The sequence below is a fragment of the Dermacentor andersoni genome, chromosome 3, assembly GCF_023375885.2.
Source record: "Dermacentor andersoni chromosome 3, qqDerAnde1_hic_scaffold, whole genome shotgun sequence".
NCBI lineage: Eukaryota > Metazoa > Arthropoda > Arachnida > Ixodida > Ixodidae > Dermacentor > Dermacentor andersoni.
This window is the reverse complement of record NC_092816.1, coordinates 95,020,075-95,035,160: the sequence shown is the minus strand read 5'-3', so window position 1 is coordinate 95,035,160 and position 15,086 is coordinate 95,020,075. Positions and strand designations below refer to the sequence as shown.

General features: G+C 46.5%; 1 protein-coding gene across 1 annotated transcript in view; it reads right to left on the bottom strand.

Annotated features, from left to right (window-relative positions):
* Positions 1 to 483: 483 nt before the first annotated feature.
* The window catches only part of Spt6 (transcription elongation factor Spt6), a 101,353-nt gene continuing 86,750 nt past the window's right edge, over positions 484 to 15,086 (bottom strand). Inside the window, exons 33-37 of the mRNA XM_050189070.2 lie at positions 13,310 to 13,543; positions 10,283 to 10,484; positions 8,946 to 9,088; positions 6,041 to 6,279; positions 484 to 1,129 (exon numbers count right to left, since the gene is read on the bottom strand). Coding sequence (XP_050045027.1) covers positions 940 to 1,129; positions 6,041 to 6,279; positions 8,946 to 9,088; positions 10,283 to 10,484; positions 13,310 to 13,543 — 1,008 coding nt within the window. The 3' untranslated portion in view covers positions 484 to 939. The remainder of the gene's footprint in view (positions 1,130 to 6,040; positions 6,280 to 8,945; positions 9,089 to 10,282; positions 10,485 to 13,309; positions 13,544 to 15,086) is intronic.

Here is a 15,086-nt window from a genome sequence, read left to right as displayed (position 1 = left end):
GATGGAGAAAAATGACATTTCGGCATCGGGCATGTTAGACCGCGTTGGCCGCGTTCGGTTACGTTGGCTGCGCCAGTGCTTCAAAGCATAGACGCTGTTGTTCATGCCAACGTGACGTAGCGTGTGTGCGTGTGCTCACACCACATCGGTCTATATACGCGCCTCAACAGAGATATATTTTTTATTTGATTTTTATTAGTTCGAATTTCGTATAATTCAAATTTTCGTGCCATCCCCGAGCTTTTACTGTATTTGAGGATAAGCTTCAGGATCAAATTACTATACCTTAAACAACTGTCTCCCAAATTTCATATGTGCCAAGTGTGTCATTTCTTTACATTCAACATACATGTGTCAAAGCTTCCAAAACTTGGAAATTAGTATATAGAAAATTTGTTTTCAACACAGCCTTGTAATGGGAACATGTTTGACAGTGATGCCCCTTCTGGCTTTTCAAGCCACAGACTGAAGCAGACACTCGAGTAGAGAATTTGCATTGCATATTTATTCGTCATGTACCACTTTCACTTGAGACTTAAAAAAAAACACAATGAAAAGGTAAGTTACACAGTTTAAATAACTGCTTGTGAGAAAAACATATTTACATGGCAAGGTGGCAAGGATCGCTTCTCCATTCTTGCATGATTCAGTTCCCAAGCTTGCGCCGCACGGTCATTTCGTTCCGAGAAGCACATAGTATGCCACAATGATTTAGTTGCTACATGCAATCCAGCATGCAAAGGGGCCAAGAGCCAGGTCATCAGGCTGGCAGCATTATTTTCCCCCAAAGCATCTTCCCAAAGAAGATATATATATATATAAAAAAAAACAGTACCTAACAAATCACAAGAAAAGGGTATCCACAGTTCCTCAAGAAAGGCAGTCCATTACAGCTTATAAAACAGCTCCGCAACGTGAGGAGCCGAGGCAGCTTCTTGACTACTGTTCGTCTATGAGCGGTGTGGCATCGCCAGCCGGTGTCGACTCGATCATGGGGCTCGGGGATGCACGAGTTGTCGGGGTGCGGCGCACAGATGCACGGTTGGATGCCTCTTGCTGCTCCATGCGTTGCTTTGCCCACTGCTCCGCCATGCGCTTCCAGTCGGCAATCGATGGGTTGCCTGTGCTCCTGCAAAAGAGTGTATCCACATCGTTGTAGGGCAACACATCCTTGTCATCGGTCTATACATGTTCATTGCAGGGCAAAGACCTCTTCCAAAGATCTCCAATAACCCTTGTCTTGCATCAATATAACCCACCCCGTGCTCATATGCCTGCAAATTTCCTGATCTCACAGCTTTCCTGCACTTCAAATTGTGTTCGCCTTCGTTTGGCACCCATTATGTTACTGCTATAGATGTGAGATTATCTATTCTACCAAGGGTGTGCGTACAGTAACATTTGAAACTGAATGGAGTATGAACCGCACAGTGACAGAAGCAAGTCAAATAGCAAATGCACACAAAATAGTTTTCGAATAATGAATGGCATCTTTTATTATTATTATAGAACAATAATGTTTAATCACAATACATATACAGTCGCCGACTGATTTTTCGGACTCCAAAAATTCGGACATGCTCGATTATTCGGTCTGCTTCGTGACACCACCATTCTCCCGATAGACCATGATGTATAACAACTGCCGAAAGTTTGGACACCTTGCAACCTCTTGTCTGATTTTTCGGACACTCCTTGAGCCAACTCGATCGAGAGCACCATGCACCAACTCTCGACTTGCTGAACACCATTCTTGTTTTGAACGGAGCTTCCTTGCTGCCCCACGAAGTGGCACTACTGCAAATCCCCGCTCATCATCATTTTCTGCCTGGTCCGATAGAGTGGCTACAGCAGTTCCGGTCTCAACTTAGTAAGCCACGTCAAGACAATCCAGCAGCAGGGGGGGTATTCTGTACGAGTCCACCTAGTGGACTGTCCATTTCGGCCGCTGCTGATTGGATGCAGCTGTACGAGAGAGGAGGGGTCAAGCGGCCCCAGCCAATCAGCAGCGGCCAAAATGGACAGTCCACTAGGTGGACTCCTGCAGAATTCCACCCCTGATTTGTTTCTTTCTTCGTGCACGATTCTGCGAGCAGGCCACGTTTTTCGTTTGTGCGACTGGTGTCGGCATGACAGCGTGCTGGTGTTTGCTTTGTGTGCTGTGTTGAGGTTGCAGTGATCCAATGCGGCATAAGGAAACATCGCATCAAGTGTCTAATGGCGCCTACAGTGCCTGCGCAGACTGCACTGGGGAATGCCGGCAAGCGGGTGCTGGGAGGCCTAGGATTTGTCGCCTTCCGATGTGCTCCCTACTGACATCGAAAATGTTCTGCCGAGACCTGCACAGTGGTTGCATTGCGATTCCGGACACCGTCTCATTTGACAGTTTCACAGGTGCTGACACTGCTGTACTGACATGTGCAGAACTCGACGACGGCAAGATCATTCGTCAGGTTTCTGCTGCACCGCCAGACGATGACTCTGAGTCAGAAGATGACACACCATGTGCTACGGTGCCGTCGCATGCGGAGCGTGTACAAGCAGTGACTGTGCTTTCAGCCGCCTATAGTGACTGTACGACCCTCTCCAAGATTCAGGCTTATCTGATTGTGCGTAAACGGAACAGTGTGCAATGGCGCATTCACGATTTCTTTAAGCCTACTGCCGAGCCCGAATAAGTGCGTGGAAATAAAGGCCTTCTTTTTTTTGCTTAATCTGCTTTTTTGGACACCTGTTTATTCGAACATTTCCGCAGTCCCCGTAAGGTCGGAATAAACGGTCGGCGACTGTACAGCATAAACTGCTTATAATGCAACTCGCTGGAGTAGCAAATTTTCGCACTATAAGCGGTATGTACCACACTATTATAACCAATTAAGAGAAAATGAGACATCCACCCAATCGTAGCAATTGCTACAAAGGAAACCTGTACGGGTTCCTCGAAAGAAAAGCCTTGCAGTTGAATAAAAATTTGTTCTGGTCCGGGGTAGCTGCTCTGCCCTCTGAGCTAACCAGGCAGCTAGCATATTGCAGGGCGAATTTGAATCTGTCAACAACTCGAAGCAATGGCAAGGGCTTGACATAATAGTTCTGCGGAAACCCGAAAGGTGGAGAGAAGTAACTAATGATGGTAGATGGTGCTCAGATGGTAGAGCGGCTGCCCCGGAAAGGCAGTGGTCCCGGGTTCGAGTCCTGGACCAGGAATAATTTTTTTTCAATTGTGAGGCTTTTCTTTCGAGGAACCCGTATGGGTTTCCTTTGTAGCAATTGCTACGATTGGGTGGATATCTCATTTTCCCCTGATTAATTACTTCTCTCCGCCTTGCAGGTTTGTGCAGAACTATTACGTCAAACTATTATAACCAAAACAACATTTTTCCAAGGCATGTTGGAAAACATGTAGACCAAGCAGCCGCATGTCCAGGAATTGAAGCGTATGACTGGAATGTGCCCTCACTTTCGTTAACGAGGTGGCTTCTTCATTTTTTCCAAATGCCACACAGCCACTCCGAAGCATTTTATTGACTCTGCACCAAACTGCAACTTTAGGGGGGACATGGGGATCAGAGCTCACTTTTTTGTTCTTTGACCTAGAACAACAAAATTTGGCAACCACACTCGAAAGTGTCTGAAATTTAGAAATATGCAGTTTCATTACGATACCTTGACTAGTTTTCAAGTTACAAAATGTTACATGTGTTGCACTTGTAGAAAACCTGGCACTGTAACTAAACATGCCAGGAAGTTGCCTGTAGTTTTAATCTCTGCTCAAAAGAGCACTATAGGGTACAACAGTTCCAAAACTTTTTTAACTGATTTATTTTTTTACACAGAACATCATGTTCACTTTCAGTAAATGTACCAGAACTTGTCATTCACAAATTAGCCTGCAGAAAAAGAACTATGCCCTCAGCAAGATATTGAAGACTGTCATACCGTCAAGCACACTTCAGGGAATACATAAAAACAAACAGGATCAAAATTGGTCCAGGCATTCCACTGATACCCTTTCCACAGACAACGCAGAATGCCCAAAACACACTTTTGGGAAAACGCCTCTCAGTTTCTGGAGCAGTTCACATCTCTCAAAATGCACCAGGATTGTAGTTTTTGCTGTCATTGCTTACAGGCGTCTTTTTGGGTCTCTGCCCTTTGATTCGCGCACTTCGAGGTGCCGACGCGCGAAGCACCTAGCCGCGCAGACCGAGGTGCCGATGTGCGAAATTAGTAGCCGCAGGCTCGAGGAGTCGTCACTTGATGTGCTTAGTCGGGCAGTCTGAGGTGCCGATGCTCAAAATGCGTAGTCGCGGGCTTGAGGAGTCGACACTTGACGTGTTTAGTCGCGCAGTCCTAGGTGCTGACGCGCGAAATGCGTAGACGCGGGCTCAAGGAGTCGACGCTCTATGTACGCAGTCACGCAGTCAGAGGCGCCGATGCACAAAATGCTTAGGTGAGGGCCAGAGATGTCCGTGTGCTATGTGCTTGATCGCCGAGTTGGAGACTCCTATGCACGAAATGCTTAGTGGCGGGTCCGAGGATTAAGTGCACAATGTGCATGGTCACGAATTCCGAAAGGCTTAGCCGCGTGTCCGGATTCCGCGCGCGAAAATTGGTCGCGATGTTCGCATGGCCGGTGCTCGATATGCTTAGCCGCGGGTCTGAGACGTCCTAAAACGTAGGGATTGGCCACGCTACTGCGATGTCTGTGTAGCGCCCCTTTCGACACGCCGAGATTACGGCGAGTGGAGACTTCCAGACTCGCGAGGTGCTAAGAGCCGAGCAGACGACGAGAGCGCCGGACCAATGGCCAACTGCACAGGAGTCATGTGGCGGGCGCGGCCAATTGCAGACTCCGGCACAAGCTTCAATCATTTGCTTTTTGTACGCTTGTTTCTGTATGGAGGAGGTAGCTGAAGCGGCAAATTTGCAGATGGAGAAGTGCACTTTCCAACGAGACCAAGATGGCGGCGCTCGGTTGCGCCGTTCCGGAGATATTGTGGCTTGAAAAATGCTGTTCTTTCTCGATTTCCACGTAACTTTTCGCCACCTTGGCTGATAAAACAAATTTTTTTTACAGCATTTCTACGTGGTTTACTGTGATGATATTTCAGAATCAGATAGAAAATGATTAATAGAAATTGAAAATGTGATTTTCAAAAATTCGATTTTTTGGCAATTTCTCGCAATACGAAAGCCGCGTCCCCCCTTAACCACCGAGTCCGTGACTCCCGACAAGGCGGCACTGGTTAGGGCTAGCTGGTGGTGTTATGGGGGGGGGGGCATGCTGTCACGGGAAGCTCGCCCTTGATGTATGTTTATACATGAATACACATTAATCTGGTGCGAGCTCATGCACATAGGCTGCACTAACGGCAGCGCACGTAGCACAGGGTTCACGGATGATCATGCGGCAAATACCGCGAACATGCACAGCAAGGTTGGTTTGTGTGCATACTGGTAGGAACAGCAAAAGCTCGCGTGAGGGAGCTGTATGTAATGTATCCTCCCATAAAATGAGTTTTATGGGAGGAAAAACGGGAGCCAGAAAAGATTGCGTCATATTTGGTCCTGCACTATAAGCAGTTATGCTATTAGTGGCAATGAGCTGTAAAACAATGTTCATATCCTAGCATTTGCAAGAACAGGAAACTATTAAAAAAAACAGTCGCATTTGCAAATAGTGCTTATTTAATTCAAGGGCCAAGTCAGACAGGACAATATTTGATTTGTTATTTTGTAGTTGCGAACATATTCACAAACCTTTATGTTTATAAATGCTCCATGATCGGCCTAAACTATACTTCTTCCTCTTAACGTCAACTACAGCATGATCTGCCTGATCACCAATGAATGCTAGCATTGCCCTAGCTCCTAAGCTAGCTCTTCTAGCTTCATCATTTTCCATTCAAATGTTCACTGTGTGGTTAGTGGCTTCCTTTAAAGCTACAGCACCAAGCAGATCAGCTGGCCAGTGGAACATCGCACACTTAACAAGAGCGTTAATAACAGTCCAAGAAACTGGGAAGGCTTTGATGCTTACTTGGTGCCAGACACGACGGTGGGGATGGGGTTGGCCTGGATGACAGCTGCAGCGGCCGCAACGGCCGCAGCTGGCGTGTGCCGTGGTGTATGAGCGCCCCGCGGTGTCTGCTGGGCAGCCGCCCATGAAGTCTGAGGGGTCTGTGGGTAGCGAGGGGTCACCGATGGTGTGGCCACCGCATGGTGGTACGATGGGGTCACGAGTGGCGTCGCCATCGCTTGTGAGGGTGTGTATGGCTGCTGCAAGGGGGAAAAAAGGGAGGGGGGGGGTTAGATGCATGGGGGCCTGGCTCACCAATCCAGGGTTTCATGAATATACTGCTGCAAAAGGAATGGCTAGTGTAACTAACAATAACAGAACTATGGCCTAAGCACTGGCCCACCAAAACAATCATGCTCCCAAGAACTCATGCACCAGCTAACCTAAAACCCTGCCACTGCGTGCACAAGCACAGCTGTTACTGGGAATGCAGAAAGACACCTCTGATAGTTGCTGTGTATGAGTGTGCGCTTTTGTTTAAGTCTCTAGGACAGCAGTAACTTAAACACACACTTCAGGCTTGTTTCCATTCTGGTGCCTTCTGCCTTTTCTACCCTGTGCACACTACAACCTCACTGGAATCACTTGACTTTGCTGAACCTCGCTTGCCCTTGGCTATATGACAAGCCTGCAGATGGTGGCAGATTACTAAAGTGTGTCTTGACTTGCATCTACCCCCCTTTTTTATTATGACGACGAAGATTTGCTCAGACAGTGGCTATCCAGTATATCTAAGCACAGTGAGTACATTAGTCTACAGTCGAAATTCTCGCGACAATGTAACATTTTCGTACCCCTGGCGAATGCCCATAGGATTCAATGCATTTCGTACCTCTCGCCAACGAAATGTCGCTGTACTACAATCCCGCATCAACGAAATTTGCCAGAACGTAACTCCGCATATTACCTACTCGCATAAGGCTAGCAGGCTCCAAAATGTGCTCAAATGTGATTGTTTTGCACTAAAATTACGTAAAACACCACCACATTACACTTGTGTGGGCGCCGCCATTTTAGTTCACAAAGACAACCAAGCGTCAGAAGCGATCAGTGCGTTAGAAACACGTCATGGCTGCCATCTTGTTTGTTGTTCGCTTGTTTGAAGCGGCACGCATGTTGCTACTGACATGTGACGACGGTTTTCGTATGCCTACTAGACGAGATCGTAGATCGTTGTTCAAAACACGCTGTTAGTTTGCGTTCCCCGCGGCTGACGACTCTGCGAGGCCTAGGCCAATTGCCTGAGGCGAAACTGAACGCAAACTGAATGCGCGTTTCCAACAAAAATCGCCGATCACGGCAGTGCACTGCGTAATGTGCACCTTGGTGAGAAAAATGCCGCAAAAACAATGAAGTCCATGCTTCACCGACCTGGAATTGTTCATGGCGCTTGAGATGGCGGTCGCAGCATATGGAATGTCATGCATCGGACCATGATTGAGCAATTGTCCGGGAATACACATCCCTTGCTTGAAGAACGCTGGTTTTGGACGTAGATTTGCGCGACAGCCGTTATCTCGATTTTGTGCCTTCGGGTACATGAGATACGATCATTTTTGCGCTCGGCACCGGACGCGTCGCCGCCTACGGGCAACAGCGTGCGCTGGAGAAATGCTGCTGCATGCGCTGCTGTCCTGCGTCCGGTGCCGATTTATGCAAAATCTCGCAAGAGTGATCGCATCTCCAAAAGCAAGTGACCGAGAATACTGCGCCACGGCAGTACTACCACTGCTGGTCGACGCATGCGGCGCACTTCGTACTGCCGGCAATGCGGTTCTATATCCTCGAGCAACGCTTGCAAAGGAAGCTAATGGAATTTTGACAGCAAAGTTATATTCTGCGATGCATTGCCTATTGGTGCTGTCTCTTTTCACAACGAAATTCTCGCGAAAGCGAATTTTTTCGTGTTTCCTGTTGATTTCATTATTGCGAGGTTCAACTGTAGTAAGTTGATAAAACAATCATTTTCACAATTTTTCTCATTACTGAGCCTTATTTCCTAGAAAAACTGAAAAACCAGCTGGTATCACTTCTTCACAAGTAACAAATTTCCTTTTGAGTGACTAAATAATATAGTACTAACAGGGTTCAACTCCCTAAAGCAACACCTGGGTTATGAGAGCCACTGCAAAGGAGAGCACAGCATTAATCTTGTCCACCTGGGGTTAACGCAGACCCACCTTTGGTACACCAGTGTTTTCACTTAGCTTATCACACCATCAAAATGCGGCTTTCATGGTCAGGAATTGAAGCCGTGATCTTGTGCTCAGCAGATTAAAGCCATAGTGGCCATAAGCCACTGCGGCATGCAACTTTCCTTTCAGGAGAGACAATTGGCCACCAGAAAAAGCCGTCAGCTAGGTTCATTAAGTACTTTTTCTGCCTCGGAGAGATGCAACTTAGTATGTGATGCTGCCTTGAGCATGTTTCACTCCATTGAGGAATAAAAAATTCATCTGAAGATGGTGTTTGAAGGTTTGGGATGGCTATTCTATCATAACATTGGTTACGGCAAAATGATTAGCCTCTTCTGCTCGTGCATCTGTGAAGGCCGCCACGTCAGCAGTCTGAATCCCAACCCCCCATTAACTTATGGACAAATTTTTCTTTGAAGTCCACCTCAATAATAGTGATGAAAAGCAGGTCCTATGAGCGCAATAGAGAGCATCACAGTACTACTGCACAGCCTGGTATAAGCTCTAGTTGGTGTTGTGGATTGTATGCCTTTGATGAAGAGCATAGGTATTTATGCTTGAATACAGCTGCATGGAGATTTCAGGCGAATCAGTTGCCATTCATCGAAAATCACACAACCGGGTTCTAGGTCTCGTGTCACAGAAGAAAAGCAAAAGAATGCATAATTTACCTGGTGATAAGGGTATGCATTGGCATAGGTTCCCCCATACGGTGTTGGGAATGACGGTGTCTGTCCGGCCACTTGAGATAATGATGCAAACATGTGATTGGAAATGTTGGCTGCTGCTCTCTGGATCGCCTGAGGGTCGACATCTAGTTACAAGGCAGAAAGACAAGAGGCATATGTATGTGAATATAGCACATATCAAATTAAGCAAATGCTAGTTGCAATAGATTCACATCAAGCATGCCTACACCTAGCTGCACAAAGACAGAACTGTAAGCACAGTAGTAAAATGTTGCTAATTTGGGCGGCACCACTTTGTCGTGGCCCTTGATGGCACAGACATCAAGGGTGAAGCTGACAGTATTTGAAGCTGCTTGACGATTCTAAAGAACTAACATCCTCAACAGCAGCCTATGAAGCCACCTGGGACCGTGTCGCTATTTAACATGTAAAGGAAAAAAACACTGGACAGACAAAACAAACAAGAAACCACAAATGAGCCTTTACAACTTAGCAGCTTGGATTTGCTTCTTTCGCAGGTTGGGTGTGGTCAGCAAGTACTGAATGCTTCTCTAGTGCTGACCCCTCCGTCTCTACCACTGCCAGCCTACAGTCACACTGGAAGACCGCACTGCTCAGCTCGAACCTGACAGCACAACTTTGGGCTGTCCAGTGAGCCGAGAAAGCCGCTTCGAGACAAGGTCTCGGAACCGCGTCGACGGCGGGTGCCCAGACCCACTAAAAAGACGCCGGACTCAAATCTTGATTTGAAAATAAAAGTTTACGCTCTCTCTCTAGGTTCGGTTTCAAGAAGCCAAACACGTAGTACCAAAACAAGAACATATTTCTTTTTGTTTAATACTACAGCTGAATTAGCATGCAGTCATGCAAGCTGAGTCCGAGTTATCGAACGGCATACTGCAAGGCACCCAAAATTTCAGTCATCCTTACACATTAGGTCTATGGTGCAAGTGGCACTGCTGCAAAGCTGTCCGAATGTACAAGTCATCATTATTGGTCGGCGTACGTATGCAGAAGGAAGAGTCCAATCTGTGTTTCCCCAAGGGTTTTCGAGCACACAACATGCGCATGAGTGCAAACGTAATGCATGACAAAAAAATTTCCAATTTCTGCTTTGAATGGTGCTGCATTATCTTTTGCTACAGCTTGTTTTTTTTTCTCCCTCCCCCCGATGAGTGCTGCTTGAAGCCCAGAGCATAGCAAAATGCAAAGGTGCTATGCCTCCCCATGCGAGACACAAAGGCAGCATGGCCAACAGTGCATGTTTGCGGAATTGTTACACATCATAAGACAAAATAGGGCCGAGAATGCCCACTCACTAGAAATGTTGATGCTGGGCGTGGCACCAATGTAGGATGACTGGCCCATTGGTGTGCGCACTGCAGTAACGCTGCTCGGCGTTCCTGGGATGGGGTCCCGGAAGTGCTCCTTGAACCACCTGAACAGGGAACCCACGGAGTGGAACATCTGCTGTCGGTAGCGGAAGCCCTCAGGTGTCACCGTAACATACTCATGTCGAACCTGCAGGCAAATTACAACCAAGCATGAGAGCTCGTTCATTTGGTACAATTAGTACATGGCACGGTGAGAGCAACAATTCAAGCAGCCAGGCATATCCTGCTAATCTGCAGTGAACTATTTTTAGTAGACTCTGCAATGTCTGTACATGTCAAAATAGTGACAAGCAAACTAGTCCAGAAGTCATGGTGAAGAAAACTTACTGATCTACTAAAAAAAGAAGGCATGTTGAAGTCATTAAGAAAGTCGTCTTAAGTCCCATTAAGGCCTGTTTTGAGACATTTTTAAACTAAATCGCAAATTGCTTAATCATTTCAGTATGTTATGCTGTTATTTCTACACCAGATCAGCATGTGGTGTTTTTAACTGGACCAGAAACTAGCCTATCTCAGCTATCAGTTTAGATAATGCTGCATTTGTTCTCTATGCATTTGAAAAATAAAGCGCTTTTATTGACTGACTAAATGATTGCTTGATAGATTGTTTGATTTATAACTTAAACAACAAAATTACCTTGAAAGGGGCGAACCGTACTTAACCAATTCTAATGCACACCCATTTTTAGCGGGGTTAAAGTAAGAAAATATAAGCACACCTGAATAAAAGATGCACCTGAATGTAATACGCACCTGAATGTAACACACGCACAATATATGAAATAAAGACATAGCATGTCCTCACATTCGTGATAGGAAAAAAATGAGATCTGCAGAATTTACTTTAACAGAAGGGAAACAATCTATTTTATGAGCTTTCATAATGAAAGCGGCGCTTCGTCTTCGCCATTTGCACTTCACTTGCCACAGATAACAAGTACACAGGGGCGGTACTCTCGAGCGATCACATTAAGACATACTGCTATCAGGTTCGCGAGACTCTGCTTAGGACTTGTCGCAGTATGTGTCCCACAGCATTCCTGGCACTGTGCACAGATAGCGAAATTGGCACAGTGATAGAAACACTAGCGACTGATTATGCCAGCGCATCCAGTGCAGAGTCGCACGAAACCTTACAAAAGTGATAGTATATCTGAGAGTTATTGGCCGAAGATACAACTCAAGATGATAGTCGAGTACAAAATTAACTGAAAGCAACGTCAGCAACTTTAATAAAATTGTGTTCTGTTGCCATTTTGTGATAGTGGTGACGTTGCATAATGCAGTTTCGGTTTCTTATCTGACTGTAATGCAAAGGCAACTTTTGGAACTATTTTCTTGGAAACAAGGTGGACGTTAGATTTGGGTAAATGCAGTACTACTTTGCTAACAAAAGTAAAAGTGATTTTCTGAGGAACTCATGAGAGTTGGCAACATATTCGAACGTGATATTTAGTTGCCTATGAGTCAACTAGTCCAGTCCAGGGACAAAAGTTTGCAGGCCACGAATCCCTTTACAAAAGTGATTCCTTGGGCGTTGGGCATAGAGCCTGGACTGGATAGCTGCAGCATAATGCACATCACAATTATGATCCAAGTGCCTGCACCAAAGAAAAATTCAGTTTCTAGAAACACCTGTGGTACATACAGCCAACTTTCAAGAATTGCATGCAAAATGGTGCCATATACAAAGCTCAAAAAGTGACTAATTTATCTTTTTCTTGGCATTTTGTGTTTGGCTAGTCCACTACTCCTTTGTCCACCTTCAAGTACACCAGACCCTTCTCTGATCTGGCTGTCTTGCTGTCCAGTATACGTTCTCCACAGCACAACATGCATGCCGCCCCCAAGGGCTGAAATCACCACAGGCACATCTGAAATAGCTCCGAGGGCCTGCCAGTACACTTATTAGGTGTATCGGTGCTCTACTGTGACAGGAGATGGCAGGTGCACACACGTATAATTAACGAATACATGCTGCGTCCCATGACAGTGGCCCCTTTCCATTCTTTGTATGCTTCACCGCAATGCACTGCATATGCTTGCCTGCGTAATACAGCTGTTATGTGACAAAGTTGACTTTTGGAAACCAGCATTATGCAACGCATGATCCAATACTTCCCGTGCTTCGAAGCCATCCGTGAGGATGACAAAGAGGGAGTCGACGGCATTGCTGACAGTGGCAAATTCTTTCAATGAAAAACATGGCAATAAACAGCACCAAGCTTCACGTCGAACGTCGAAGCAGCTAGTCCTACCATTGCGGAAGTGGCTACGGGTGCCAGTGCATCAGAATACGAGTGTTGGTTCGCACTGTGGGACACTAAAAATGGCAGCAGTGGTGGCTTTGATTAATGCACTTTTGAACCGGCTGTCACAGCAAAAAGACCAGAAACTCACACGGCAAAGGGTTTCAGCATCTGAAATTCCAGACGTCCTTATACGCTGGCTCTATAGGGTTTGTGGCTATGCTACGAAGGCGTCCGAATTATCGGGCATGTCTGAAAAATCGGACGGCCGAAAAAGTGGTCATTGACTGTATTCGTTACATGCTTATATCAGGAAGAAACATTTAAGATTTACCACATTATATCTGATAATTTGTTATATCTGTGTTCGCTAATCAAGGCTCGACTGTACTTCAAGAGCAAGATCAAATCACTTCTCTTCTTCAGCACCACTTGATCAGCTAGCATGAGGCCACACTGAGATTGTAGGGAAATTACAATACGTTGCATCTTTATTTGTAGCATTTACTCTGTACAACACACACAGTGCAACCATAGCTATGTGATGTCCAGCACAACATTACCAATAACATCCTTTCTGGCAAATCCTTCTGGTGAATGTAAGCGTTTAGGAAGTTTTTACTTTTAATACTTGCACTCTTCGCACTCTTGCACACATGCTCTTTATTTAGCATTCCAAAAAAATTAATTCTGGACGACATACCTTGACTCGTGGTAGGTAGGAGAGCATGAACTTTCCAGGGAACTCTCGCGAGGCTGAGACAAAGTAGTGGATTTTAGAAGGGTTACGCTTCTTCTCCTCGGTGAGCAGCTTCTCAATCATTTCTCGTTTGCCACCTTCAGCGTCCCGGAAGTACCGAAACGTGGTCAAGTCCCGTGCAAAGCTTGCCATTGGCTGTACATGCCTGGCTATGATTTCATCCAGGTCCTCGAATTCCTGAAACAGCAGAAGCATGAAATGTCCCTAGTGAATTACAGCATGAGTAAAGGCGATGAGCAAAACGAGAACAAGCTGAAAGCGGGAGCCAACGTTTCAACAAGTGGACTTGTCTTTTTCAAGACGACATATGCTTTCCTCGGCACAGTATATAGAGTAAAAGCTCGTTAAATTGAATTCTGCGGGGATGCTGTGAAAATTCGAATTATAAAAAATTCAAACTAATGAAAGTCACAGCAAAAAATCGCACGGTAAAGGCGCACGTACAGTCCGACGTGGCGTGAGCATGCGCACACACACACTACGTCACATTGGCATGAACAACATCTACACTTCGAAGCACTGGCGCAGCCAATGTAACTGGACGCGGCCAATGCGGTCTGACGTGCCCAACGTCGAGATGGCTCTTGCTCTAACCACGCATTCGTTGCTCTGATTGGCGCGGAGAAAAAAAAAAAGTTGCAGTTTTGCCCGAAAAGTGAAGCATCGATTGCGATAGCAAATTAGTAGATAGCTACACGAAGTAAGATTAGTAGTTTTACCGGCCGTATAAGCTTGCAAACATTAGCTTATTAACTAAATTAACAAGCATGGTGTCACACACACACAGGTAAGCATGAACACATCTCGCTCGATGACCGCGGAAACTTGCTGAAAAACGCTGGAGTGAGGATACGCAGCAGTAGCGGCGAGCGAATTGACGTTCGTACAGCTCTTGCTTCAATGCGAACGAAACGTAGAAAGCACATCGCAAATGAAGCTACAGGCACTATGCGCACTCTGCAAACATCGTAGATCGCTTTGAAGATGAGGCCCACGCGGGCGCGCACTTTGGCCACATCGCCGATCGCTTTCAAGATACGGCGCCCGCATGGCTGTGCTGTAAGCGGCAGCCACCGGAGAAGAACATCCCTCCCGTGCCTCCCTCGCCTCACGCTCGTGCCTTGCGCATGATAGGAGAGGACGCGCTCCTCCCCGCCTTCCTCACTCGCGCACACAAGATTGAGCCGTGTTTGCTGGCTCACCCTCACACGCTTTCGCTTGTACACAAAGAAGCCGGCACGTGGCGAGCGTTATCGTCCTTGCCACTGATGGAAAAAGCAAAGTTGCGCGGCCCACACGGCGATGCTAGCATCGTCAACGTGCTCCTGCGCACTAGCACTCTCCCCATTCCCAATAGCACGGAGTTTGAATTATCAGTGGCGGTGCAGATTTCAGTGCGAATTGGCGGGATGTGTTACATATTGCTTTCAATACATTGTTAGACGGACCACAGCACCTACTTCGAAATATCTGAAATTTTGAATTAACGAGCTTTTACTGTATAGGTAGGGTTCTTCTAAAGAGGAGAGGGGGTAAGGCGGGTGGGTGCGGCAATGAGCAAAGGTGTGTTAGCGGCGAAGGTGTAGAATTGAGAATAAAGGAGTGCTGTGGACAAGGCCGGTGACACGGCCGCCTGTCAACCACGTGTCAACGGCCGCGTGTAAGCCGGCTGTATCAACGGCGTGCACAGCACCCCTCTATTATCTGCTTCACTGGTGGT